Raw genomic sequence first — 27,956 nt, 5'->3', positions numbered from 1 at the left:
TTATGGTAAATATTTTATTGTTAGTTTTATCAGAAAAACTTGTATATATAGGCGACTTATGATGCATACTTTTATTAGAGCCACAGATGATCATTTCTTCCAGAAAACAAACCTCTGGGGTTAGAATGGGAGACAATGAAAAAATTACATTTCACTTTATAATTTACCTCTATCAAGCCATCTGAAGCACATCAATTCCTTTATATGAGTATTACTTTAACATTATAAAACAAGTCATTCATTGAAAACACAAGAAAAACCTTATATTCTTAATCTTCAGGTCAATCATCAATTTTTCTTAGATATTTGAAGACATGAAAATAAAAATCATTTCAAATAACAGCACTGAAACACTGCATATGGTAGCAATGAGGTGCAGTGGTCAACATTAAGCCTCAGATTTTCCAGGTTTTAGCTGAAATAAGCATCTCTAGTTCTTAGATTTCTATCAGTCCTGTTTGGGGGCCAGTTTCCCTTATCCGGCCTGAACAGAGTTAATCTGTTAAAATATGTTAATCATCTCTACTAAAGATACGGCATAAATGGGTTTCTGGCATAAATGGGTTTCTAACTCCTTAGGGACTGGAGTGGAAACACAACACATCTCATGCACACAGGTGAGGGCCCTGGTTGTCCCTGAGCTGGGCAGTCTCACGCAATCATTTTTTCTCTGAGACTGAAGTCTGTGGTTTGATCCTCCTAGCAGCTTCCAGGACAGAATCTGGGTTTACTTTGTCTCCAAATTCTTTCTCTCGGTGCTCGAGAAGAATACCCTGAAGGGAAACAAGAGGGAACATCAGTTCTCAGTGTGAGTCGTTCACTCCTGAGACAGACCCTGAGCACCAGCTGTCCGTCAAGCCCCCTGCTTGGGCAGCAGGGAACAGAGATCCGAACCAGGCCCGGCTCTGCCCTGGAGGAGTTCGGGAGATCAGGGAGGCTCCCTCGCACTATTTGGACTGTACAAGCAGCACTTTGGGAGCAGGAAATCAGGAGTGATTAATATAACAGGGTGACTAGGGAAGGCTTCACAGATGATGAAGCAGGGACGTATGTAACCAGGATGTCTAAGGTGGAGGTGCAGGTGAAAGAACAAGCAGCAGCTTACATAGAAAAGCCTGAAGGGGTGGAAGTGGAGGTCCGAGGTCAGACCTTGGCAGGCACTGAGTGGCCACCTAGAGAGGGAGAATATTCCTCCTTCTCTTCACTCAGTTCCCTCCCTTTTACCTTGACCCACCTACATATATGGCGTCTCCTTCAAAATCAGGTCGAGAAATTGATTTGCAAATTAAGTTCCCACTTCTCCATTCTTTGGCCGTTCAATAAAGCATGTGCTTTATGTTAGTTTATGTTATGTTAGTTTTCCTAAGAACCTGGAGGCTGCTCACTTTACCATGAAGCAAAATGCACTAAGACACAGTACACTCCAAGTACCCTAGAGTGGTAAAAAAATATAAAATGTGCTTGAAATCAACATCAAGGAATCCTTGTTAAAGAGTTCCTTAACACATGATGTCTAGGAATTCAAACTGAATTAAAAAAATATAGCCATCTGTAAGCATGTTCATTGTACCACTGTTTATAAAGACTTAAAAAAAAAACCTAACAAGGCCCACCACACTGTGGTGACTACAGGAAAGCAGATCAGGAAACTGAATTTATTTGCTCAGTAGAGCAGTTTGCAGACATTAAAACCTCTGAGGAAGAAAGTATGATGAATGACATGGCTAAATGTTCACGATATGGTGCTAAATGAAAAAAGAACACCTAGTTTAGTAAGATACCACTTTCTAAGAAAACAAAACAAAAGGCCTCTCAGTGCAGCTCTGTTCTAATGGGCTGTCCCTGGTAACTGAGCTTATAGAATGGCTCTCCCCACCTTTTCCATTTTCAAATTTCCTATGTTGAAAACACATCACTTCTTTAAAGTAAATATATTTTAAAGATTATTATTACAAAGGAATCCCTACTGGGGGTTGCAAAAGCTTTACTCTCAAGAAACACAGAGGTAAGTCCTGAAGCTGGGCCAGCTCAGGGCACCTTCCACCAGGAAGGAAGAGGGCAGGGGATCCAGGGAGCACCAACAAAGTCAAACAACACACCTAGCAACACCAGAAGCCAACTGGCTCGGCTTGCTCAGCCCGTGAACACCGGTGAGTCAGTGCCCGGCAAGAGGAGGCTGGCAAGTAAGCCGAGCCCTGCCCCGGGGGCTGAGCAAAGGCAGAGGTAGGAAGGGGGAAAGAATCCCAGGGCCCAGAGTGGGAAGAGGCTGAGGGCTTCTCTGAGGAAGTGGCCTGCCCAAGTGCAAGGACATCTGGAAGGGGTCTTTTGGAGCCAACTCCCCAGAGGGGCGATGAGCAAGGGAAGGGCAGGGTCTCTAGAACAGGACGAGTCTGCGTGCCTGAGATTCATTTCCGTTGTGTCACTTACTAGCTGTGTATCTTTGGCTGACTTATTTCCTATCTCTAGGCCCATTTCCTTACGTGTATATGAGAATAAAAATACCTAGCATTCCAGATAGGTTGTAAAGAAGACGTAAGATCATGTATACAAGCACCTGGCACAAGGCAGGCACTCACTGGCAGCCATTCTCATTAAGACATTTTGGTAGATTTACCCGAAAGTGAGCAAATAGGTTTATGTTACATCAGACACCAATTCGTGCTAGACTCTAATACAGACAAGCAATAGCAGATACCAAGGTTTAAAAGGAAGAGACTCAAAATGCAGCTTAAAACTGAAGGCTTTCTATTCCACTAGCTTTATTCTTTTGCAATTGGGAAAAATATGCAGTTATCAGTTTCAGCAGCAAGCCCCACCAGGCAAACCAATCCTGTTTTCTTACTGATGGGGCCGAGTGTTAGCATCATCATGCCTGAGGCTCGCAAAGACAGGCTTAGGAGTCAGACTATGAGTCTCTGGGTCCTCCTGCCAGCCCCTCGAGCCTGTATCCCCTGTACCTGTCCTTGCTCTGTGCCCATCCAGCCTCTGCGGGCACCACCCTGAGTCTGCGTGGATCATCCACCCACCCACCTGCCTCCTGGGCCCACAGAGACCTCATCTCCACACCTTCCTCTAGGCCCCCATGCCAACTCTGGATCCCCATGGCCAGGGCCCAAAACAGTGAGTCAGCAGAGAAGTCTGCCACCTCTCCAGAGGCAGCCCTGCCACCAAGACCCCCTTGGGGAAAGCCCGCCTCCCACCACCACTCCCTCCTACTCCCCACACAAGGCTTGCTTCCATTCCTTCTCTCCTCACTCTTCTCTGCTGTTCATTCTCGATGACTGGGAACACTGCAAGGGAGTAATTCTTGAAAGGATGAAGACTACGTTTTTGTTCGAGTACAGAACTTGACATCAGAAAACCCAGGTGCAGGCCCCCGCAGTGCCACTGAGAAGCTCCTTGGTGCGGTCACTCGCCCCTCATCCCAAGTTACTCACCTGCAGACTCAGATATGTCACAATGTGACTGTGATGAGGGAGGCGACTTACATGTGAGGTGTGGGGAGAGCAGGCGTGTGATAAACTATTTTCCCCTCCCTTCCCCTTCCTCTTGTTCCTGGGCTCTCTGGAAGGAAGGCTGGGAGACCCCAAGTAGGGAAGTCGCCACCCTCCACCCCACACACACCAGGGTCTTGTGCTCACAGACCCCCAAGTGAACACTAGGAATTTACCTGCTTTCCTGGTCCCACCACAAAAACTCCCCCAAGGATGAAGCCCTCGCCTTCCAGGTTTCCAGAGAAGCCTCCACTCCAGGCGCGGAAGAAGTTGTACCAGACCCCCAGACGGACAAATCCCATGAACATCATCTTCCGCCTTTGGGGACCATAGAACTTTTTCTGTAGGAGCGAGAAAGACGGACCCCTTATGAGCAGCCTGTATGCCTGCCTTCCCCGGGGAGGTAAGTTTCCTAACAGGGCATTTGTCTTCAGACAAAGACCCAAAGCCTGCTGGTTCGCGTCCTCCCCCACCCAACACACACTGCTCCCACCCAGGAGCACACTCGACCGCCAGAGCTAAACAGAACCCTGCAGCTGGCAACGCTGACTCTCATCTCTTGCTACAGACATACAGGGCCCTTGACAGAGTGGTAACAGTCCTACGTTCTGCAGAGGTGAGTAGAGGGGAAAGAAGTAACAGCTGCAAAGAATTAAGGGGCGGGGGAGCCCGATGGAGTTTTCAGCTATTCCCTACGCTCCCACCCACCCCCCAGGTCGCAGTCAGGAAGGGCTCAAGTAAGAACTGAAGGACAGCTTTTAAGTGTTCACTTGTGCTCTGCTCAGAGGGCTGAGGAAGCCCCTGCAAGTTCAGGGCAGCTGAAAGGGAGGGAGGCTCCAGTTCTGGGCCAGACACACTCTGGTCCACCGAACTCCCAGAGCTCTGTGTCCGACAGGCTCACGGCACACGTACCTGCTTGTCGAGGAAGATTTCTCCCTTGAAATAAGGCTGGAAGTCCCTCACTTCAGTCCTGACCTGCTCCTTCACCACTGCATAGAGGGGGACGCCCAGCTCGTCCAACCTGGGCTTCAGGGAAGACAGGTCCGCGGCCTCCTGCAGAAGACCGGGCGCGTCAGGGGCACGGACTCCGGCTCTGCAGCCAACCCACACCCTCCTTCCCACAGGCCCAGAGCGTGGCTGGCACCGAATGCAGAAGACCAGATGTGATGAAATGCGGGGGGACAATTAAGGCCTGTGTAGCCCAGCAGAAGACTGTCCCCACTGGGCACTAGGCCTCAGGATAGGGTGTCGCTCCTGTCCACAGAGGGAAGGAGAGGCTGGCCTCCTGTTACAGATGTCCTAATCATGGCCTCGGAAGCATCTGATAACCAAGAGCTTGCACGCAGATCCGATCCCCCTACTCCTAGCCACAGCCCTTCTCTCCTCGTCTCCCAGCCCCTCCCCTGCACTACAGCAAACCATCACAGGGGTGGTCAGACGAACTTCACTTAGGCCTTGTGAACAGCTGCCTCTACACCTCTGCTCAACTGGCTCCCCACCCCCATTGCAATAACCTTTTCCAGCTCAAATCCTACCCTCTAGAAAGGGACCCCTGTTCTAGAAAGTTCTCTGTGGCTAGCCCAGCCTGGAGTAAAGGTCTGATCCTCTGTGTGTATCCAATCTTTCCTGCTTGGTGACATTTTCTGTACTGAGCCCAGTGGGTTCTACTAAGTCGAGCTTTGTCCCTTAAGTCCCCAAATGTGTCCCAGAGTTAGAAACTGCCTTCCATGTCTTGCATCCCTCGGTGCCTAGCTCATGGCTGGGTATACAGAAGGTACTAGGTACCAGGGGAAAGACTGGAAGGTGAAGGTGGTCCATGGGGAGGCTGCAGCTGAGCTGATGAAGACAGACATCCCTGACTCTCAGGAACTGCGTGCTGGGTGAACAAACAGAGCTGCAGGTGTCAGGGGATGTTAAGAACATCGATGTTAAGAACAAAATCCTTTTTCACATTTGGTATCACAATTAAAGAAGTAGCAGGAAATCCTTATGAAAAGCAGCCTACTCACCTCCAACACAAATACACTGCTCTATGGTGGCAACTGCATTTAATTTTTCATTTATTTTCTAGAACCATGAAAGGATAGCTAATGAAGCACAATTCATTATAATGCATTTGTCAAGAGGCTCAGCAAGTGACAAACTGCCCTAGAGCAGAGAGGACCACCTGTGGTCAAGGCCACCTGCGTGTGAGAGGAAAGGTTTTACTCACATTTACGGGGCCTTTTACTCTGCGAGTGTGAAATGGAAACTGAGTCACATGCCTCCTCCCTGGGCCACTCAAAATAACGCTGACTGCCCTCCCTCCATCCATCCTGTCAGAAATGTCAGTTTCCATAAAATGCTCTACCAGGGCCCAGAAAACAGGTTGTCATTAGAGCAGCTGTTCCTAGAACCTTTCAGGTGTAAATGGCCTTGAGAAATTGTCACAACAGGCTTCCATCTCGGTATTTGGAGGCATCACAGATTGGAATCAAAAGCCCTGATTTTAAACGTCACCTCCGGTGGCAGGCAGAGGAAGTGACATCCGAAGCCTAGGAACCTGTGAACGTGTTTTGTTACATGGGACGGGGGGATTAAGGCAGCGGATGAAATTTAGGTTGCTAAGCATCTGATCTTAAAGGAGGTCATCCAGTATTACCTGGGTGCTCCCAATGTCACAAGGGTCCCTCACTGTGGGAGAGGAAAGCGGAAGAGTCAGTGTCACAGTGACACAATGTGAGGAAGCCCTGACCAGCCATTGCTGGCTTTAAAATTGGAGGACCAACTGGACTATGGCCAAGGAATGCAGATGGCCTCTACAAGCTGGAAAAGACACAGAGATCATTTACCCAGTGGAGCCTTCAGAAGGATTACAGCCCTGCTGATACCTTGATTTTAGCTCAATGAGACCCATTTCAGAATTCTGACCCATTTCAGAATTCTTAAGAATTCTTAAGAAAATAAGTTAGCGTTATTCAAAGCCACTGAATAAGTGATCACATATTACAGTTGCAACTGGAAATTAATACACATCCCACAGTGACGTGACACTGTCCGCACCTCTGTGCCTCAGTTTCCTCCTCTGTAAAAGGAGACTAACAAGAAGAAGCTGTATTTTCCAGAGATACAGTGGGGAGCCAAAGAGTGAGCAGCGTGTAAGGTACCCTCGGGCATCATGCTATGCAAGCAGATTTGCTGCCGGCCCAACCACACGAGCAGGAGGGAGCTCAGCGAGGCTGAAAGGAAATGACTCAGGGTGAGGGAAGAGGGATGGCAACTTGGACAGGCTAAGGCCACAACTTGAAAAGCAAAGTTATCTTAAGGTCAGGAGTAGTGTCCGTTCTCAGTTCTGCCCTAGGCAAGGCAGTGACCTCAGAACCTGGGTTTTCTCCTACTGACTGTATGACCACGAGGTCACCAAAATACTCCTGTCCTCAGTTTACCTTTATATAAAGTGAAAAGGCTGGACCCTGCCTTCCCAGACAAGCTTTCTCACTTACTGAACAGACGACAGTGGCCTCCTTTTGAGCGGCCAACCTGGGGGCTGCCCAGTTAGTGAGCCCCAACTGCACCCACACTACTGTCATGACTGAAGTCCACTGAGCTATAGATCCGATGCCGAGAGCACAGTGAGACAGCAGAGCCACCACGTGCCAACGTGCGGCTCTCAGCCGTCCAGCAGGGATGCTGGGCTCCCCGAGAAGAGGCAGTCAGGCAGGTCCGTTCTAACAGTGTGGCCAGTACTTCCCCGTGTGCTGTATGTAACTGCACCACAGGCGAGGCTGACCGTGCCTGTACCAGTAACAATCCCGACACTCCATTTCAGTCAGCAAACCCCCGTGCTGAGAATCAGGAGTGTGGAATTGGACCTGGTCTCATCCTTGGTTAAATGAGAAGACAGTCGTAGCACAAGAGAGAAAGGCCTTGGGAGGATGAAAGGAAACTCAAGTGTGTTGCTAACCCCAGGATATGGGGAGTTGTTAAATAAACAGACAGAGAATTAGACCAAAAACAAAACAAAACAAAACAAAACAAAACAAAACAAAACACAAACACCTAGAGCAAATGACAGAATGGGCCACTGTTGATCGAAGGCTAAAGTGAGCCCACAGGCCCTTGGTCCTGGCTGGAAATGCACCAGTCCCCAACTGCTAGGATCCCTCTCTCTGAACAGATCCTCGGATGTACTCACCTCTCGACAGAGGAAGCAGCCTGGCCTCCGCACAGCCATAATCACAGCTCCATTCTTTTCCCAGAGCTCCTTTGCTTTGAAAGTCCTTGGTTCTGAGGAGAAGAAAAGGGAATTCAGTATCATTTCCTTCCAGCCCAGCCCCAACCTCTAAACAGCTTATAAACAGCACCGGGCCTAACAGAGGACGTGGACAGCTATTTCGCATGTGGGAAACGGCAACTAGGAAACACAGCCAAGGAATTTTCGTCCTTTGAGGAAAATGAACAGAGTGTAAGGATCCTACTGTACAACCCAAAGGCCCCTCCCCCATAAAAATCTAGTTGCAAACTTGAACATCCCAAACTGGAGTAGTTCTGAAAATTAGAAAACTATTTTGCTGGTATCAATGGACTTTGTAACAACATCCTTTCGGGCAGATACACGGCTAAAACATGATTGCGATCTTGCACTTTGGCCAAGAAAACCCCAAGTCTTAAAAAAGTAGTCAAAGAAATTAGGTCAACAGAAATTTTTTTTTAAAATTTAACCCGAATATGTTAACTGCAATATTATCATTGGGGAGGAATTGGTCACAGTGTTTCTGAAACTTACTTGACTCGGGAGCTCCTTTTTTTGAAGCTCCAGGAGCTGGAATTCCCTAGAACACACTCTGGAAGGTTTGGTTGAGTAAACAGTGCTACATTATCACTAAATACTATGGGACAATTATCCTAACAGAGAAACAACAAGAGAAAATAGAAAATGCTTTTGACAAGAAAAAGCTAAAATGTAAAATATCAAGTACACCAAGATCACAACGACCTATTATTGTGTGCTTACCTGGAAAAGAACGTGCAAAAAATAACAATGATTATTGTGTTAGGGTAATTGAATCATCAGTAATTTTGAAAGTTATATTGCTTTTTCAACTAAAAAGAGAGAGAGCTATTTTAGAAAGAAAAATAAATAAGTGAGCTTGCATCCCAGCGCCCTGGAAAAGTACTGGGGGTCACTGCTTACCCTTCTCCAGTGTTTTCAGGTCTATATCCTCCAGATACTCCAGCGCGGCTTCCTGGGGCTTGGACAGAAATACGTCCGTGTTGGCCAGGAGCAGTGCCACGGCGGCAGCCCCGATGGCCCCCGCACCAATGGACCACATTCCCATGGTGAAGAAACTTGGATCCTGGAGGAAAGACATTTCTGGGGATTGAGAGGAAGGAAGAAGACGTTACCGCTCCCACACGATGGCTGGACTCTGATCTCCCGGCCAAGGCTCTGGCTGGGTGGCCAACCAGGAGGCCAGAGGCAAAGGGAGGGGACCAACAGCGTCAGAGATGCGGCTGGACAACGGCTGCTACCTAAGCACTACAAGTGCTGGGGAGGAGAGGGGTAGGGACAACACACACGGAGAGGAGATTCTTGCCCCAGGGAGCTCACAAGCGAGTCAGGAATGATGACAGAGAAGTGACAGCTTCCCTTGCTGCTCCCTCTCCTGTGCCCAAGGCTGTAGCCTCCCAGCTCTGTGGAGCTCCTCCAGGCTGGTCCTCTGGCGCCAGACCACCTCCCCCTGCCCCTCCTTGTCAATGCCTGCTTCTCCCTCACAGTCCCTGGGGAGGGGGCGGCTTTCTCCTCTGTGATTAGGTTACCGAGAGCGCCAATCACCCTGTCCTGTTACCCTATCCTTCCTCCTCTCCGTGAAGCCCTCAGACACAGTGACCAGACCCTGTTCATCCAGCCCCAAGACAGTGACCAGTGGGGCCTCAATCGAGCTGGTCAGGCAATCTCAGTACGTCTCTCCCAGCTGAGAATACCTTTACTTTTACTCATTATATGAGTTAAACAGGCTCACAGTAAAAACAAAACAAAAAACAAAACCCAAAAAGCAGCAGTACAGAAAACCACAGTCCACAAGAAAGCAAGTGTCTGCTAAACATCCACCACCTGTTTATACAGTTTAATAGAGATGGCCACTATTAAATGCAAGTGTCTACTCTGACATTTTTTCCCCGTGAACAGAACTACACAGCTGCCTGTCGAATGAACAGGAGTAGAGACTGAGGGTAAGTGCCATGGAAGAGAAAGCACGGTGTAAGTGTCTGCTGCAGAGGGCCAGGCAAAGGCGTCTCCTCGGGCAGGGGACCAGACAGGTCCCACAGCATCCAGCCTCATTCCCGGGTCATGCGCACGGGCTGCACTGAGGCTTCCTCTAGTTGGGAAGCCTCGTGCTCCTTGGTGGGGGCTCCTGGAAGCAGCTTACCCCTGGAACAGCAGTAGGTACCCTATCCAGCCCTCTTTTCCTGACAACCACTTACAATACCTATCTTTCAACTTGATGCCCACAATCTGACTTATACCAGAGCCTGCCTAAGAACCTGCATGATTCTGTGTGTGGAGATCAGCAGGTAAATACCCGGGGGGGGGGGGTGTCCCATCTAACCCCAACCCCCCAACCAAAGACTTAACTCTCCCCTGCAGGACTTAACTAGGGAGAGGATTTCTCCAAGATTAGGCAAAGGCCCAGAAATCCACGTGTCACTGCCAAGGAGAGGGGCTGTGAGGGGGCCACTGTCACGAGGTGGGGCTGGGAGTAGCCTGGTGGTGATGACTCTGGGAAGAAAAGGGTAGGTCTGCCTAGTTTTAGGCCATCCTGGGAAGTTCAGCTTTGAGAAATAGAAGGGAACTTCCAGGCAGGGGGTGTGGGATGTTCGGTGGGAATGACCAGGTGAAAACAGCCTTAAAGAAAGAGGAATTTGGCCTCTGTAGGCTAGGGAAGAGAAGAGAGAAGGGGAGGCTGGTGTGTGCGCTGGGGAACAGGGGAGCTGGGAGAGGAGTTCTCATAACCTCACTGTTCAAAACGTGCTCCCCCGGGCTGGCGGCACTGGCATCATGGAGAACTGCAGGATTCCCAGCCTTACCTCAGAACTAAGGAATCACAACCCGCATTTTAATCAGATCCGGCAGGCAATTCCCAGGCACATTAAAGTCTGAGAAGCATTGTCTTAGAACAAAGTCAGGTTTTGTGCTTGGTTGGCTATAAACCACAGAACAAAGGACAGCCACGAGGGCAGGCTGGCCTTGGAGAGCTGGGCCTTCCTCAAGGGCCAGCCTCTGTTCCCTCAGCTCACTGTGGGAGGCCAGCCACAGTGGCAGTGAGTCAAAACCCAGGACACACTCCACGGCTCTGCCTGAATGTCCTACCTCATTCGTGCTGCTCAAGACTCAAAGGCACCTCCAGGGCTCTTCCCAGATGCTCTGCCTACACCGACTCCCACCCACCAGAGGTGATTATTTACCCCCACCGGTGTCCACATCACACCCATGATCCTTCTGATGTGTTCGACACACTGATTTGGACCTACTTTCCAGTTTTCTCTCCTTTGAGTCTGTTCCTCAGTTTATCTCTGAATCCCCTGTATCCGCCCTGAATCCCAGCACAGTGCCTGTTTGTAGTCCACAGTGAGTTCTCCATGAACGTGTGCTGAAATGAATTCAACAAGATTGAGTGATGAAAATAATGACTTATGGAGGACTGAAGTGCGTGAGCTAAGCAGGAATAACATTTCACAGATTGGCGTCCAATTCTTTTACGCAGCAGTTACACATTACTGGATTACAGTTCACAGAACAAAATCAGGAGGAAAACTGTAGCTCTCACCTGCCTGCTGTAAACAGGAGAGTCCCCAGACTGCAACAATTTCTGTCTCTTTATGCACTTTCAGTACCTCCCTGGACTCCTAACATGTGTGCATGATTCAGGCGCACATGGCGCGCTCCCTGATCACAGATCTGATAATGTTCCTGCATCAGTTCGCAAAGGCCACCTTACGAAGCTCCCAGAAGGACTGGCTTCAACTCCTGGGACACATCGCTGCACTTCAGGAAGTCCAGGGACTCTGACAGTCAGCTCCAATCCTTCCCACACACCGCTGCTGCTCTTGGAGGCAAACAGACTCCATCTCCCCGCTGCCCGTCAGCAGTGAGCACAAGGGAATCAGACTCACCGAGACTCAACATGGATTTCCAGACACTTATTCAGTACTGACCTGTTCAATAAATGGCAATTTGGGAGGACATAACGCTAAATGATAAACAGTCCTCAAGGAGATGCAGGCCTAGTACACAGAACAAAAATTCAAGTGGAAAGGCGGGGCAATACCTTGGGCAAGGTATGAAGACGGAGTGATGGCAGTGCAGGGGCGAGAACCAGATGTGCCTGGGCTGGGCAGCCACAGAGGCACCCAAAGGAAAACAGCTCTGGAGCAGGCATAGGACTCAGAGCGCAGATGCAAGAGCTGGGCAGCCTGGGCTCAGTAAGCCTGCAAAACAGTGGGCTGGCTGAGGGTGAATGTCCCAAAGGCCCCCGATTCTCTTTCTCGAGTTCATGAGCTGGAATACGAGATGTGGGCTTCCAAACTCCCAGGAGCACTGTGCAGCACCCCACCTCCAGCCTCACCTCCAGCGGTGATCCGCAAAGCGTGAGCACAGTCACACCCTTAGGGAGTTGGCCCCGAAGCACTAAGATGTGAGAGCCTTCCATATCAGCACCAGAGTCGACAAGCAAGCCTCTCCATGAATTTATGTTCCCAGTGGGCCTCTAACTGCTGGCTCTTGTGCCGGTGGGAAGCAGTGAAAATTGACTTCTGGAAACACCTAGAGAGGGTGCAGATCCAGCCTCTCAGCTAAGCCCCCCTGAGCTACAAAGCAATTCCCATCCAGGCCTGTCTCAGAGCACATACCACGCAACTTGCTGCACAGCGAGAGCTGGCGCTGAATCCTGAATCACAGCTAATCCCGCCCACAGGAAAGGGCCGGAGGTAGTGGGAACCTTAATGTCCATGTGGAACAATGCACTTTCACATGGGCCACCAAGGCTACTAACTGGAGAGACAGGGAGGCCAGTAAACCAGCATTCACTTAGTGCCGCCCAAGATGCGTGGCTTAATTTCATTAAGTCTTATGCTGCAGATGTTATCCTGTTACACAGCTGACAACACTGCCGTTCAGAGGAGTTCAGTGCCTTCTCCAGTGTCACAGAGCCAGCAGGCAGCGGTGCTGCAACCTGGACCCAGATCACTAGGATCCAGAGCTGGTGGTCTACCATCACACCTTGCCTCCCAACACGTTTGTTGGTGGGTTTTTGGAGGTCAAGGGGCAGGATCCTTTTTATCTTAAAGAGAATTTTAAAAGATCAACTCTTTTTTTTTTTTTTTTTTCAGTCATCACATACAGTCAGACCATGTTTACCCTAAAGGAAATGTACCATCTGACAGATGTCCCTTCTCACCCCCACCCCCCGTCTGTTAGGGAAGGGGTCACTTTCTCTGAAAGATAATAGCAAGGCTGTTTACAGAAGAGCCAGCCCACACCTGACATGGCCCCAATATCGGGCTCCCCACTGTGGGGCTTATCTGATCCGGCCTCTCCCACGGAAGAAGGGGAAGCATGATAAGGCCACAAACAACAGCTGTGGCAGCTCAGAGTGGCAGCGCTGGTCTGGGATGAGCGGGCGGGAGGAGACCCAGCCGGGCTCCTGAGGCCCAGCTGGCTTGATCCCTCCCTCAGGCTCGTTTTCCTCAACTCCAAAATGATGGGGCTGGACAAGGTGAACGGTAAAGCTTCCGAAGCACCCCAGTGACATCGTGGGATTCTATCAAGAACCCTCGGTTCCTCATCATAACACTCCCCCAACCCCCTCCCCTCCATTTCAATTCCCAGAGTGTTCCTTCCCCACTACCCAGAGCTTCACAGGGCACCTCCCCTCTCCCACATGGTCCCTTCTCCCCAGCCTCAGGCTGTTCAAACCTGGGAACCAGGCACTCACCATCCACAGCGTGCACACCCCAGCTTCTGCTGACGGCAAGGCTGACCCACTGGGAGCAGGCGGGGAGCAGGCGGCAGGGGAAGGCTAGAGGCGGGGCTCTGGAATCCCGCCTATGACCCTAAGCTCACTCACTCCATAGGCAGGACCAGGCCACCCAGAAACCCTGGGGCTCCTTCAGCTGCCAATAGTCAATCTCCAGAAAACATCAATATGGACAGCTGCCAGGACCCCCTAGCCCTTCAAAAAGTTGAGCAAATGTTGAGTCATTTGCAGTCATGCAGATTATAACATTTATCAAGTGCCAACAGACTCCCTCTCTGCCTTCCAGTGCAAACTAATGAAGCGAAGCCCTTAACGCAGTCCTTAACGCAGCCCACGGGTCACACTAACTGAAATCAAAGGAAAATGTTCCTTTCCCCATGGCCGCTTGTGTAACAGAGAGGAACAAACCTGACTCCATATTGGATCTATTCCTTTAGCTCTAACCCTTGTGCTCTGTTGCCTGTGCTGAGTCATGCTGGCTCTGCACCTTTGTGAAAGAATGTTGCCTATAGCCTAAAATATATGGGATAGCCCTGGTCTTAAGGCTCTCGCCTTTAAAAAGTTGCAGAACAGGAAATAACCATTATCTTTTGGAGTTTTATAGACCTGGGTGGACAGCTGCAAGAGGAAAGAATTCCTGCACCAAGAAGTTTGCAGCAACCCTCCCCTTTTAGTATAAAAGCAGCCTGAATTCTAACTTGGGTGAGATGGTTGTTTAGGACACTAGTCTACCATCGTCTGTATCTGCTGGCTTTCCGAATAAAGTCGCTATTTCTTGCCCCAACAGCTTGTCTCTCGATTTATTGGCCTGTCAGTGAGCAATACAAGCTTGGACTTGGTAACACTCGTACAACCCGCTCCCTTGCCCCATCCTCCACCCCACACCGCTGAGGACCCTCACCTGCTGTCTATTCTTTACCTTCCCTTCTTCTCCTGACACTTCAAGACTCCTCTCAAGCCACACTCCCTCCTCACCTATGGCTTGCATCTCACCCACCACCTTGGTCTTCATTTCCGGGTTCCTACTGCTGCTCCTGATGCAAAGTTCCCAGCTGGGGGTTCAATAGGTTATCTCTGTTGCATCATGAGGAAAATCAGTCTCTGATAAAATCAGGTTCTCTCCCGGAGCTCTCTTCCCCTAGCTCAGTGAATGACACAAGCATGGAGCCAACTGCTCAAGCCAGAAACTGAGAGTCACGACTTACTCTTTGTTCTCCTTGCTGCCCGTAGGAAATCAGTCAGGAAGTTCTGTCCGTCCTGTGAAACGAGTTTGCGACCCACCTTCTTCTCGGCCTGACTGCTGCTGTCCACGCCCAAGCCCCTATCACTTTGTACCGGGCCCATCTCGGTCCCCGCAGAACTGAGCGTGGCGGCTCCACTCAGGTCCTCTTCCACTTACTCTCCGTGCTGCAGCCAAAGTGGTCATCACGCACCCCGGCCTGACCACATCCTTCGCTTGCTCTCAGACCCTCACCAGCATCGAACTCCTCAGCACGCCGCCGGGGCCCTTCGCAGCTCAGCTCCAGGTCACCGTTCTGGCCTCACCCTGGCCACTTCAGCACCCTGGCCAGGCCACTCGATGTGCGTGGAAATGCAACAGGTTTTGCTGGGCATCCACACTGTTGCTCGTGCTGTTTCCTTTAGCCAAAATGCCCTCCCCACCCATGCCAACTAGGTAAAGGACAAGCACATTTAACACCTTCCCTCCAGAGCCTTTCCAGAAAGCCCCGACAATTCTCCCTCACCTCTGGTTAGATAGTGTGCATGTATGGGCAGACACACACACACCTTTGCACACTGCACAAGCAAAGAGACTTCATGTATTTAGTTATTTACATGTCTGTCTACACAATACGGTGGAGCAATCTAAGGGCAGAGGCTGTTGCCTTATTCACTCCTGCCAATTCAGCATTTAACACAAATCCTGGCAACTAGCAGACATTAAGTGTCTCAGTGAAATGACCTGAATTTTACTCTTTAAACTTTAAAGGCAGAGCTGGAACTAATTTGTAGCTGGTTTGACCTTAAAGAAAGCACTCAAGCCTGGGGCTTAGGTGACCTTGGGTTGGGTCCCAGCTCCACTGCTCACTGGCAGGGTGACCTGATACAGGCTATGAAGACACTCTGGACCTGGGTCTCCTCATCTGAACAGAGGAAGGAACCAGAATGTCTACGAGGTTGTCTCAGTTCTGGCAACCAAAGACCCTGAAGTATCGCATGTTGGCAACCCCAGGGTTCTGACCTCAAGAAAGCCACGGGGACACCTGCCATGGCTGCCCTCCTGCTGGGTGTGTGCAGTCTCACACCCTCTGCTTCCCCAGGCCTAATTCTGCCTGTTGAAGGAGCTACCCCTGGGCAGGAACTGATAAAGTCTAAATAAAACAAAGTATCAGCACTGAGTGGTTAATTCATGCCCCAAACAAGTAGAGACAGCATCATATGCTAAACGTTAAGAGGACACTTGCCCAGCCAAGCCCCACCCAGGGAATCCTCCCTCCTCAGAATGAGCTGGCTTGAGGCGGAGGTAGGGCAGAGGGAAGAAACGGGTGCTGAGGGAGACAAAAGGGACTAGGAGCGTCCACGGGCTTCCCTGCCTCTGGGAACGAGGCTAGAAAGGATGCTTCATCTTTTCTCTGCTCGCCTCTATTCCTCTCTTCTTCCCTCAGAGCTCTAGTTCAGCCCCTCCTTCACCGAGTAAAAGAGGAAACTAAGGGCCAGGGATGGGGCCAGCTAGTCCAAGGTCCCTTGTGGGGAGGACTGGTCAGCGGCTGTGCTGGGACTCAGGTCTCCCAACTGCCGGGCCCCGGCTATTTATCCTACACTGGACACTCCTGCTGAGGCTGGAACAGTGTGGGGGTCAGGGCTCAGGAAGGGGGTCTGCAGGTCCTCAAGTCTGCTCACTGGCCTAAGGAAGGATAAAAGGAAAACTGCTCCTGAAAAGAGCCCGGGAAATTTGGAAATCAAGTCCAGTGCTTCATGAGCAGTTTATAATTCAAATAGAAATGTTTTCTTAAGGGTCACACTGCCCATTCTCAGCTGAGAAGCCATTCCGTATCTCTCCTCCCCACAGCAGCAAGGTCCTGTCAATCCTGGATGAGAAAGAGACAGTCTTGAAAATGGTAATTTAGCAGCCTGGTGACACGGGCACCCAGAGCAGTAGGGGATGTGCTCCCACCCACCTTGTCGTCAAGCACTGTGGAGCTGGACAGCTGCAAGGAGCGCTCACCCATCTGGTTCATCTCCAATTTCCTGCCCTGCTCTTTGGGGTGACCACCTGCCTAACTCTGGCCTGGGGTCCTCCTAGATGCCAGATTCAGAAAGTTCTCAGCAGATGCTGAAAGCCGGACAAGAGGACGTAATCAGCTACTGGGAAACAGAGACATTGCCGAGCATGAGGGATGTGAGGACTGGGAGACGGCCTTTCCTCCGCTCAGTTACCCTGAGGCTACAGAGCCGCCCAGAATGCCTGGGCGCTCTACCCCTTGCTTGCGCAGCCTCCTGTCTGGGCTCCAAATATCTGCTCTCTCAAGTTCCATGAGTGTGGGTGGGAAGGCAAGGGCAATACCACAGGAGACACTGGGCTTCAGGACAAAACTCCTGGGTTCTCACTCTGACTCTGAGAAGTCATCTTGTCCTTCTGGACCCCAGTGTTGTATTCTTAAAAATAAGGGTACTTTGTGGGGAGAGGGTATAGCTCAGTGGTAAAGCTCATGCTTAGCATGCATGAGGTCTTAGGTTCAATCCCCAGTACCTCCATTAAAAAAATTAAAAATAAATAAATAGATAAATTTAAAAACCGAATTACCCCCCCTCAAAAACCCCAAAACCAACAAACAAAAAAGGCACTTTTGAGGGCTGCAGGAAGAATACATGAGAAGAGCAATGTGGAAAGCACCTCAGAATTGAATGGCAGCACCACCTCTTCTCTGTAGGGCTCAGATTCACTCATTCTCCTGTGAGGGCAGGACATCTGAAGCAGAATGGACACAAAACACCGAACAACTGCTCCAACTGTCACTGGAGACCTGCCTCCTGGGTGGAGGCTCTAGGTCTGGAGGGAACCCTGGCTTTTCTAGGAGGCCTAACTGCCCACCCCACAACGCATGCTCCATGCATTCCTTCTGCAGCCCGCCAGCAGCAGAGGAGGCACAGAGCCCTGCCCAGCTGTAATCTCCCTGTGCCAGAGGCCACGGAGCTCAGGGGTGAGGCTGGCTCCCTCACAGTGCCTCCAAACAGTTCTTGCCACACATGCCTCCACAGAGGAGATTTGGAGTGCCTCTGCTCAACATTGCACAAAAAGACAAGCACCCAGTTGGCAGGAGAACTGCCTTATTTCTGGGACACTGACAGAGCCCCAGAATTCCAGTCCTCACCAAACTTCCCAAGCACCATTTAAGTAACAGACGCAGATAAGATAATCATAAGAAATGTCACTGTACCCCTCAGGAACAACGCATAAGATCTCAACTAAAGGGCCTGACCTTATAAAAGAGGGCAATACAGGAAGGGCACACCAAGAGTAACTAAAACCTAACTCAAATTCCTACAAGCCGTTAAGAATCTGGACAAGGAACTGTTTCTGCATCAGTGAAAGAGGAATGATCCCCAAACTACAAAAGGTAACCTACACAGTTGTAAGAATCAAAGGATTTAACATGTAGGTGGTGCTTTGTAAGCTACCTTACAAAGAGTGCCACAATTCAAGATATAATTCTTACTCATTTCCAGATTAGTCAATGATTGCCCCCAAAATGTACATGAAATGGAGGGTTTCTGATGACTGGGTATATTCCAAGGGGTCAGGGTTTCTGAATCCCAATTCTCAGTGTCCAGGACTGGGCTGGAGCAGGAGCATCAGACACTATGCAAGCTGGCACCCTGACAATGCTTTTCAACATAAATCCAAAGTAATTATTTTTGTTTTTTAATCATCTGCCAAGTTTAAAGGAATGTAAAGGAAAATACAGTAAAATAAAATAAAAAAAACTAAACCGAGGGGTAGGGAATTGGGCTGTGGAAATAGCCTGGTGTGGTATGGAAAAGACGCCCAAAGTCAGCTGGGACCTTAACTCCAGGTCAGCTTCTGGCCTCCCGGGGAGTGCGGTCTTTGTAGAATCCTGGCCAGACTGGGCCTTAACCATCTTCTTTGTCTCCTTCAGCTCTGATTCCTGCACCAACCTTGATGAGAGATTGTCTGATCGGTGCCATGTTCGTCTTTTCATACCCAGAAGTCAGCACTATGTATCTTTTTTTTTTTTAATTTTAATTTTTGTCAGTGGAGGTACTGGGGATTGAACCCAAGACCTCGTGCATGCTAAATACGCGCTCTACCACCAAACTATTACACTCCTCCAGCACAATGTTTTAAAACGTACACTTGGGCTTTTTCCAGTGTCAGGGGGTTGTAACCTTTGAGGGAGGGAGGCAAAGCAGGTGCCTCTGAGATGATGAAAAAAGTGAGAAATCGCAGCCCCACAAAACACCGGACTAAGCAAGCACAAAGCCCAAGACAAGGCCCTCGGCCTCCACCTGCACATCGCCAGCTGCTCTGTCTGCCACCCCCTCCCCCCGCCCACCCTGCGCTCGGCACCGCGGGACGGCCACGCATGAGCAGAGTCCCTTTCTCAGTTCTTTGTCTCAACAATCCAGGCAGGTAGGTGCCATCAACCTCCTTCAAAACCCGGGGGCGGGGAAGAGAGGTGTTCTTCGCCACTCAGATCAGCCCGGATCCCGGCCCCGGGTCTTCTGACCGCAAATGCGGAGTTTTTTTTCCGGGAGCGCGGGCGCTGGGGCGAGGGAGGTCGGGGCCGCCTTGGGCTCCGCAGGTGCGGCCGCGCCCCACCGGCTGAGAAGGAGCTCCACGCGGCCTCCGGAGCCGCCCGAGGGGCGGACCTAACCAGCCCGGCATCGAGCCAACCCGCGCGCGCGCCTACCGGCCCTGCTCGCCCCGCCCTGCCTCAGTTTCCTCACCTGCCTTCGCAGAGGTCACGTGCGTGACTCGCAGAGCCCTGCGCGCCGCACGAACCGCTCGCTCGTCCCTCCCGCCCGCCTCCTCTCGCGCCCGACGCCGGGGTCTGGCGGACCAAACCCTCCCCGGCCCCAGGGGTCCCGGGGTGGCCCCCGCGCCTGCGCACGATCGCGCCTGCGCCGCCCGCCGCGCCACTCCCACGTGACCCCGCCCCACCCACAGTGGCTCGGTGCCAGACCTGCTTTGGCGCTGTCGCCGGCTCAGAACTCGCGGCCAGCTCTCTGCGGCTCTTGCGGCCGGGGCCGTTCGCATGCGGTCCCTCGTGCTCACAGCTCTAGCTTCTCTCAGTCCTTTAGCAAGTGGTGACCCTAGACTCCTGAGTCATTCGTTAGGAGCGCCTTGTGGAGCAAAAGAAGGCTCCCTACCGCTCTGTTTCAATTTGGAAGTCCTGTAGCCAAGGACAGTCCCCTTTCAGTTCTCAGCGATTTTTTAAGCAGTTATTTTTGGATGGCTTTTTCTGAGTTTTTTTTTGGGGGGGGTGGCATAGGGAGGGGCAATCTTTAGGATCGACGCATTCAGGTGAGTGTCCCTTAAAGCTTTAGGAACAAATGCAGAATCGCCAGCCTCTGACCCCATTCCCCATCCTCTTTCACCCCCCAATGCTGGCCATTTAGTGGAGGGTGGTGAGTGGCGGCCTGGAGCACTGGTTCCTGGGATGTTGCATGACTTCACAGATTCTGAAGTCGGGATCTAGTTTGACCCACATCGTTCATCCATCCAGTCATTCATTTACCCCTCATATGTTAAGTGTCCACACTCTTTCATAAAAATAGATGATTGAGGGGAACACCTTTTCTGAGACAGGAGGAACTGATTCACATAAAATATTACTGGGACAAGTGTTTGATCAGTCAGAGCAGTGTGCAGTGAAATAGCAAAGCGAAGCTGACACAACCACTGGTCAGAGGTGGTGATCTGCCTGTGTGTGGCTCTCCTGGCAACTGCCTAGTGGTGTACAAAGTCCAAAGGCTTCTCTGATTCACCTTCCTGACCGCCCAGTTGGATGCCAGTTTCCTTGTAAATGTATGGACCAATAGAATCCATTCAGGAGGTCTCTCCTTAACCAGACTGTGATTTCCTTTGCCACACCTCCAGGACCCCAGGGCCAGCGTGAGGTGCACTGGGGACGTGTTGTGAAAGAGAGGGTGTTTCTAGATTGGAGGTGAGAGTGATCAGTTTGAGTGATCATGCAGGCTTCTTGCAGGAGTAGATGTTTGATTTGAAGGCCTGAAAATATTTGGTATCATTTGGTACAATGTGGGTGTAAGTCATAAGAAGACAATTTACCTCCAGAGAACCTTTTTTACTCCTGCTTAATTCCTTCTTACCCCGTGAAGAGGAGGGGGAAGAAGGCTTATTCTAGCCATCCTGAAATAGGATATTTGGCCAACAATGAGGAAGATTGCAGGAAGAAGGGCCACTTAGAACAAAACAGGAAGCCATTTCCTTTGGGTATGAGTCCCCAGAGACTGATCATTAATTGCAGAACCACTCTGGGGTCATGGGTAGCAGAATCCTGAGGTGGGAGGCTCCCTGAGGTTTCAGCTGTGATATAATTACTAAATTCAAAAAGCCACAATTATATTTACACTCTTGTAGCATTCCAAAGCGCTGGACTTCAAAAGCCAGGCTGGATCTGATAGCTAATTAACACACTCCTCACACTCCCAATTTGTCTGAGAAGGCACAGGCTGAACTCATTAAAAAGCAGTCAGCAGACCAGAAAAATAAATTACGGGCAAATAGGCACAGGAAAACTTACTGAACTCAAGAATTAAAAACAAAAACACCAATCTGCCACATTTTAAAGAGAAAAGTAGTTCTGGTGTAAAGAATAACATGGAATAACCTAGATTTTTTAATATAAGGGAGTAGAAATTAAGGTTGACTAGGAGTTTTGTGACAGCTTAGATAACTTAGAAATGTTACCCTCTAGACAGGGATGGAGAAACGGTTCTGGCCTTTATAAATCCCCTGGGGCAGGCAGAAATTGTTGCAAACAGGAGGCAGATGTGCATAAAGGCTTGTTATTCTTTGAGAGTCACAGCCACCTCTAGATTCAGCTAGCTTCATCTGCTCACTCAGCTGTGATGTGGGCCAGCAGCATAACATTATTTTTTTTAAGCTGATGGTCTTGCAGTGTGTCTGGACTCAGCGGGAACAGTTTGGGAAGCAGCTTGCATCAACATGAAAATAAAGTAAAAATGGGTGCTTGACTTCATTGTCTCAGGGCTTAATTCTCATTCCATGGATGTGTGAAAGTCAAATCAAGATCTGGAAACGTATACGAACCACAAAAAGAGATATGCACAGATCAGCTCCAAGTATCTTCCTACTTGCCAGTATCCCTAAATTCCACTCTGATTTTTAAAAAATATATAAAGATGCTCTACCTCCGCAATGTGCCTCACAGAGGCACAGAGCTTTTTCTAGAGTCCTCAGTAGACGTGACCAGTGGTTCACCAGGTAGATCAGTGACTGACTGGGCACTGGGCGGTGGGATAATTCTGTCCTCAGGCCAGGAAAGCAGGGCTGCCGTAAGTCATCTCTAATTGTCTTTTGTTCTATCCATTAACATGTATTCAGTTAGGAAGCTTTTAGTTTGTGAGTAACAGAAACCCAACTCAAACTGCCTTGAGATAATCCTTTGGTTCAGTAAAGTCATCAGCAATCCAGGTTCTCTTGCTTCTTTGTTGGTTCATGTTAAGGCTGGTTCCTCTTGTGGTCACAGGATGGCTTCCAAGATCCAGCTTGGGGAGGGGGCAGTTAGACTAAGGAGTGAACAAAGCCCAGAGCCTCACTCTGATTGGCCAGTCGCTGTGGCCAGGGTCTTGCTGTGCTCTGATTGGCCTACATCTGGGGTAGTGTCCATGTCATACATCATTGTGTGCACATGTAAAAGGAAAAATAGAGGTGAAATAAACATGTTAAGGTTTTCCTAAGACATCTTCACATCCAAAGTCCAAACTTTCTCTGTAGTTTTTGGATGCAGAATCACTGATATCTACATGCCACACAGTATTATCCTTTGGCTATTAGAAACACTGGTGAGGCAGCATTTCTTAAAAGTGCTCCACTGTTATCTTGTACTCAAAATCAGCAGGAAGTTTTGATAAATAGATGTTTTACCTCTTAATGGTAGTCTTTCAAAAGACATGGCTTGATGACACCGACCTCTCATTGCCTTGAAATTTCTTTTATCTGTTTCCAGAGATTGGGAAATTTTCCATTGCATTACAGTCCTTATGCCTGGGTCTTGTAGTGAAACATAATAGACTTCATATGTGTGTGTACGGAGGTGGGGGGGTAGCTTTGTTTCTTAGTTCTATTGACCTCTCAGTTGTTGCTTTGCAAGAAAGCAGCAAAATGAAGTCATTCCTCTGATGACAAAATTTCCTTTACTAATATAAACTTATGTTCCACTTGCTGTTTCCATGAATGTCTGCATTCACAGTAACTTTTTCATTTTAGAACCAAATCGTAATGTAACCTCTTAGAAGATTTTTATGCAGCAATTAAACTCAACTCACGGAATATAAACAATTTGCGCTTGTAACTGAATGCAGCTTATCTAATACACAATCCCAAGTTTTATAAGGAAACATAAATGTCTGAGAGTAGTTGTAAAAGTTACATGAAAGAACAATGAGATAAAATTTGCCATACCAAACATCAAAATACACTATACAGTCATTGTAATTCAAATTAATATGGTATTTTCTAAAAACTCTGCTTCATCTATAGTTATGTTCCATTTCTCAAACCTGGTACCAATTTCCTTCTCTTTTTTTTTTTTTTTTTTTGCTAGACACTACGATACTGGTGAGCTTCTGGTCGCCAATATTCTGTGCCTATTTTCAGACATCCCTGCTGGAAAAGTAACCCTTCATGACGGCACAGTTAGAGGATGACCGGGAGCCCTGAGTTTGGTACATTCTTAGACTCTGCCCTATGCGCTCTTCCCTTGGCTAATTTTAATCAGTATCCTTTCCTTATCATGAAATAAAACTATCAGCATAACAGCATTCGGTGAGTTCTACGAGTTCCTCTAGTGAATTTATTAAACCGAAGTGTGGTCTCAGGGACCTCAAGTGCAGCTGAGGTCAAAAGTGAGGGTACGCTTGTGGACTGTGCTTCCTCTCTCCTCACTGTCCGTGGTGGGCATCTGTGTTATGCTGGCATAGTTAAACCAGTTAAGAACTTTTCTATTGACTCTGTTTATTAAAGTTTATTTTTTTCCTGAAACATTATCCATTTCAACTAAGTTTTAAGATGGACCTATTTAAAGTTCTTCCCTAATGATTTTCTAAAAGCTCTGCTTTTCCTGTAGTGATCCCCTATTTCTCAGTTGTGTTATCACTTTCTTTCTCACCATTTTTGCTTGAATTAAAAAAAAGTTTTGTCAGCTTCAGTAAAGTACAATTTTTTATTAAATTATAATTGAGGTAAAATTCACCAATTTTGACTGTTGTATTGAAAAGTTGGGACACCCATAGACACAGTCTCATGACCCTGTGTGGTCAGTTCCTTCTCCAGACCCCCAGCCAAGGGAGATCGCTGATCTGATTTCTACCACTCTGGGTTTGCTTTGCTGTAGAAGCTCAGGCAAATGGAATCATGCCATATGTAGTATTTTGTCTGGCTTCTTTCACTTAGAATAATGCTTTTGAGATTCTTCCATCACCAGTAATTCAGTCCTTCTTATTGCTAAGAAGTAGTCTATTGTATCGATATGCCGAATTTTGTTTATCCATTCACCAGTTGATGGACGTAATTGTTTTTTTTCTAGCTTTTTGGCAGTTACGGATAAAGCTGCTGGGAACATTTGTATGCAACCTCTGTTTGAACATATGTTGTCATTTCTCTTGAATCAGTGTTTCTGAGTGATCATGGATGTCTAACTTGATAAGACACTCTCAAACTGTTTTCCAAAGTGTCTGTCTGATTTTCATTCCCACCAGCAATGTATGAGTTCCAATTGCTCTGCATCCTCACCAATATTCGGTATTGTCAGTCATCCCCTGTGGCTTCCTCCACTGACAGCACACTTGTCATTAGGCCCTGAAGCCACTCTCAATGCTTTAGGGCATATGGTTCCCTTTCTACAAAGATCCTGCCACAATCCAGGGACAGAGAGGGTTCAGGCCCTCCAGCATGTCAGGTAACCCTAATCCCATCTCTTTTGTTAGTCTTAAAAATCTCAACATCCCCACAGGCCTGGCTTCTCCAGCCTCTCCTTTGCCCTAAGCATTGGCTTGTTTCTCCTTCCCAAGGGGATGCTCTAGTGTCACTCTGCTCCGCTAGCTGGAAACAGAAAATGTACTCCTCACCCACTGTTCCCAAGAGCTGACCTCTTCAGATTCCCTGTTCCTGATGAACAGGAAGGAACAGCTGACATCAAATGTGTCTCTAACCCTATCTGTATTCCAGTTCTGGTCCTGTCTCTCTGTGCCTACACCTGGCTATGTGTAGGTCTGTATTGACACACACTGACACTATATATTCATAGAACAAGGTCTAGAGAGAAACACTGCAAATTGATAATGAAAGTTACATTTTGGGAAGGAGGAAGTGCTGGTGTAAAAGATGAGAGGAAGACTTACTTTTCAATGTGTAGATTCATGTTGACATTTTAAAAGCAATATAATTAAAACTAAAAGCAATATAATTAAAAAGACAATAGCTAGAATGCTAAAAATAAGTTTCCTCGCACTCCATGTTTTGGGCATCCCCCTGCTCTGGGAGTTCTCTGTAGTTCTTCCCAGCTCTGCCTATCTCTCACTGAATTATTAATTATTATTTTGAAAAGTCGTCTACACTTTCTGGAGGCTGGAGAGACACTGAGAGCTCTCAGACAAAGAATAATCTGTCTAGCAAGACAAGGCTGCTCCATATTCATTAGAGGCTCTCCCAAGAGACTCAATTTCATTCTAAAAATGTTTAGAAGGAAGAGCATCCCGGAGAGAGCCTAAGTTTGCCTAACACTGTCTAATTTCTGTCTCTTTTCCTAGTGTCCCAGATAGAAGAGCCTTGGTTGGGATGATAAGAAGCGTTGCCTTCCAAACCACAGGTAACCTGCTTTGGACAAGATCAGGCTGCCACCAGCCAGTCCTTCTGAGAGAAGACGGCAGTTTCCTCCCTGTCTGTTGTTGCCTGGCCTCATGTTCTCTTGCTGACATCTCCAAGTGTCAACAGCTTCCCCTTGGTGGCGGGCTGCCAGGACACCCAGGGACCTGGTTGGAGCCCGTGGTTGCTGCAGCCCAGGAACATTAGTGAGCTGCAGGTCAGTGGCAGGGCTGCTGCAGGAAGGGGCCAAGAGGTGGGCATTCTCTGCACTCTCCTCAGCTTCACTGGAGGAAACGTCCCATCAAAGCTGGCAAGATCTCCTCTTTGGTGACTGAGCACCTCCTCCCCGATTTTGCCATGAATGCGGTACCTGTGCCTCCAGTGAATCAGCACCTGTTCTCCATCCTTGGTTCTGGGCACACAGCCACATGGTGAGAGCTGTGGCTTCTCTCTGGTCAGACACCGTGGGGAGCCAGGGAGCCAGGGAATGGGACCAGGTCCGCCCAGGGCTCCTGACAGGGGTACCATGACCCTGTTCTGCAGTTCTCACACTTCATTAAGAGGTCTTCCCATGTCTCAGTCAATCGCATGTGCTGTCTGTTATTCAGCCCTACTGCCATTCTCACACATTTCTGAACATCAGGATACCTTTGTGTGTGTGCTGTTCCCCCCAGCCTAGACTGCCCTTCCTTAGGCTTTTCTACCTATAAAACTCCTCATCCTTCACCACCCAGGTCAAATGTCTGTGTGATGCTTTTCCTCACATGGGAGTTAGTCCTGCTCTCCTGGGTTTCCCTCGGGTTGTTCCTACTTCTGTTCCCACACCACCTACCTCTCTCTGCCTCCTCCACTGGACGAGGCCCTCAAGGCTCGAGAAAGACAGGGTCCTGGCAACTGTTTTTCAGAAGAATGGCTTGGCTCCCCCCATAGCATCCTGAAATAGGAATTCTGATTGTGGCAATGAACCCAGAGAGAGAGAGACGTTTCAATGAATCAGCCAGGTTTCACTACAGTTTTCTCTAAAGAGGATTCTGTGATTAGTGACTGAAGGTTCTTCTGCACCCCTGCCAGCAGGCACTCCTACACCGAAACGTTAGTCATCTAACACCCGCCCACCACCCCACCGAGTCATCGTGCTGAAGGCACGGGTTCCAGTATTGAAAGGAACATGCCTGCCAACCTGATCCTTGGCCAGACCTTTCAACCATGCTACTAAGGAGAGAAAAGCAAACTTTTCTTTCAAAGGAAAGTGTATGGATCCTAAATGTTTTCCCCTGGAGGTGGACTGAATTTGAAGAATGCTTTTCTGCACATCTGGCATATAATTTCCCATATTTCGCAACAAGTCAATGCATATATCATCCAGCAAGTGATTTATATGAATAGATACCCATTATCTCTGCTGAAAGGGGTTTCTAGGTAATGTTATGACTGAAGTTCATAATGAGGCTACAGAATGCCAGGACTTTCTCTGCAAGGCCCCGATTTATGGCTGTTCTGGTGATACAGCTTTAGGACTTTGTTGAGTGCCAAAATCTTAGCTCTAAGTGTCCAGACTTGCCAAATTAATGTCACCCTGCAGCACCCAAAGTGTTCATTTCAATTTGTTCACTCTTCAAGAAGCTCCATGTTTGTTTAAAGAAAGCAGTAATAAAACATGTAACTGAATTGATTGCATCTTAAACCTGAGAGTCAAGTTGGGTCTCGAAAAGATATTTGCACACCCGTGTTCAGAGCAGCATTATTCACAGTGGCCAAGAGGTGCAAGCAACCAAATGTCTGTCAGCTGGTGACTGGTTAAACAAAATGTGGCATATATACACAATGTTCAGCCTTAAAAAAGGAAGGAAGTCCTGTTACATGCTACAACATGGATGAACCATGAGGACATTATACTAAGGGAAATAAGCCAGCCGCAAAAAGACAAACACTGTATGATTCCACTTGTACAATGGATCTAAAGTGGTCAAACTCACGGAAAGACAAAAATAGAAGGGTGGCTACTGGAAGGTGGGTGGACATGGGAGTTCTTGTTTAATGGAGTTTCAGTTTTGCAAGGGAAGAAAGTTCTGGAGCTCTGTTGCACAACAATGTGAGTATACTTAATCCTACTGAACCGTGTTGTACTTGAAAATGGTTAAGGCGGTAAATTTTATGTTATGCTTTTTTTTTTAACCACAAAATTACAATAGCAAAACAAAACCCCAATGTCTCTTCAGGATCACCTTGTCTGTCTACTATTTTACAAATGGCACAGGGATTTGCCCAAGGTCATCATCCGTATTCAAGGAGACTTGACTCAGGGTTGGATGCTGTTCGTGCTCCAGCAGCCTGACTCTCCGGTAGTTCTGG

At 48.6% G+C, this 27,956-nt stretch overlaps 1 protein-coding gene and 1 long non-coding RNA gene across 9 annotated transcripts; one reads left to right on the top strand and one right to left on the bottom strand.

Annotated features, from left to right (window-relative positions):
- Positions 1-19,639, bottom strand: PRXL2A (peroxiredoxin like 2A). 7 transcript variants are annotated; one of them, XM_010963103.3, is made up of 6 exons: positions 19,481-19,639; positions 8,668-8,830; positions 7,669-7,760; positions 4,407-4,547; positions 3,671-3,835; positions 1-773 (listed from the first exon to the last, which is right to left on the bottom strand). In XM_010963103.3, exons 2-6 carry the CDS (start codon positions 8,810-8,812, stop codon positions 660-662), a joined length of 657 nt encoding a protein of 218 aa, XP_010961405.2. In that variant the 5' UTR covers positions 8,813-8,830; positions 19,481-19,639; the 3' UTR covers positions 1-659. The 7 variants fall into 7 exon arrangements, with proteins under 7 accessions (XP_010961405.2, XP_010961403.2, XP_074230414.1 ...); XM_010963101.3 differs by having other exon boundaries at positions 8,668-8,847; positions 19,481-19,637; XM_074374313.1 differs by lacking the exon at positions 19,481-19,639 and adding an exon at positions 17,406-17,474 and having other exon boundaries at positions 8,668-8,725.
- LOC141579170 (uncharacterized) lies at positions 18,695-27,956 on the top strand. Of its 2 annotated transcripts, XR_012510341.1 has the most exons (4): positions 18,695-19,163; positions 23,347-23,567; positions 25,550-27,696; positions 27,824-27,956. It is a non-coding gene; the product is annotated as an uncharacterized LOC141579170 (long non-coding RNA). The 2 variants fall into 2 exon arrangements; XR_012510340.1 differs by lacking the exon at positions 27,824-27,956 and having other exon boundaries at positions 25,550-27,817.

The sequence above is a fragment of the Camelus bactrianus genome, chromosome 11 (genome assembly GCF_048773025.1).
Source record: "Camelus bactrianus isolate YW-2024 breed Bactrian camel chromosome 11, ASM4877302v1, whole genome shotgun sequence".
NCBI lineage: Eukaryota > Metazoa > Chordata > Mammalia > Artiodactyla > Camelidae > Camelus > Camelus bactrianus.
The sequence above is the reverse complement of the archived record's forward strand: the minus strand, read 5'-3'. Positions and strand labels throughout refer to the sequence as shown.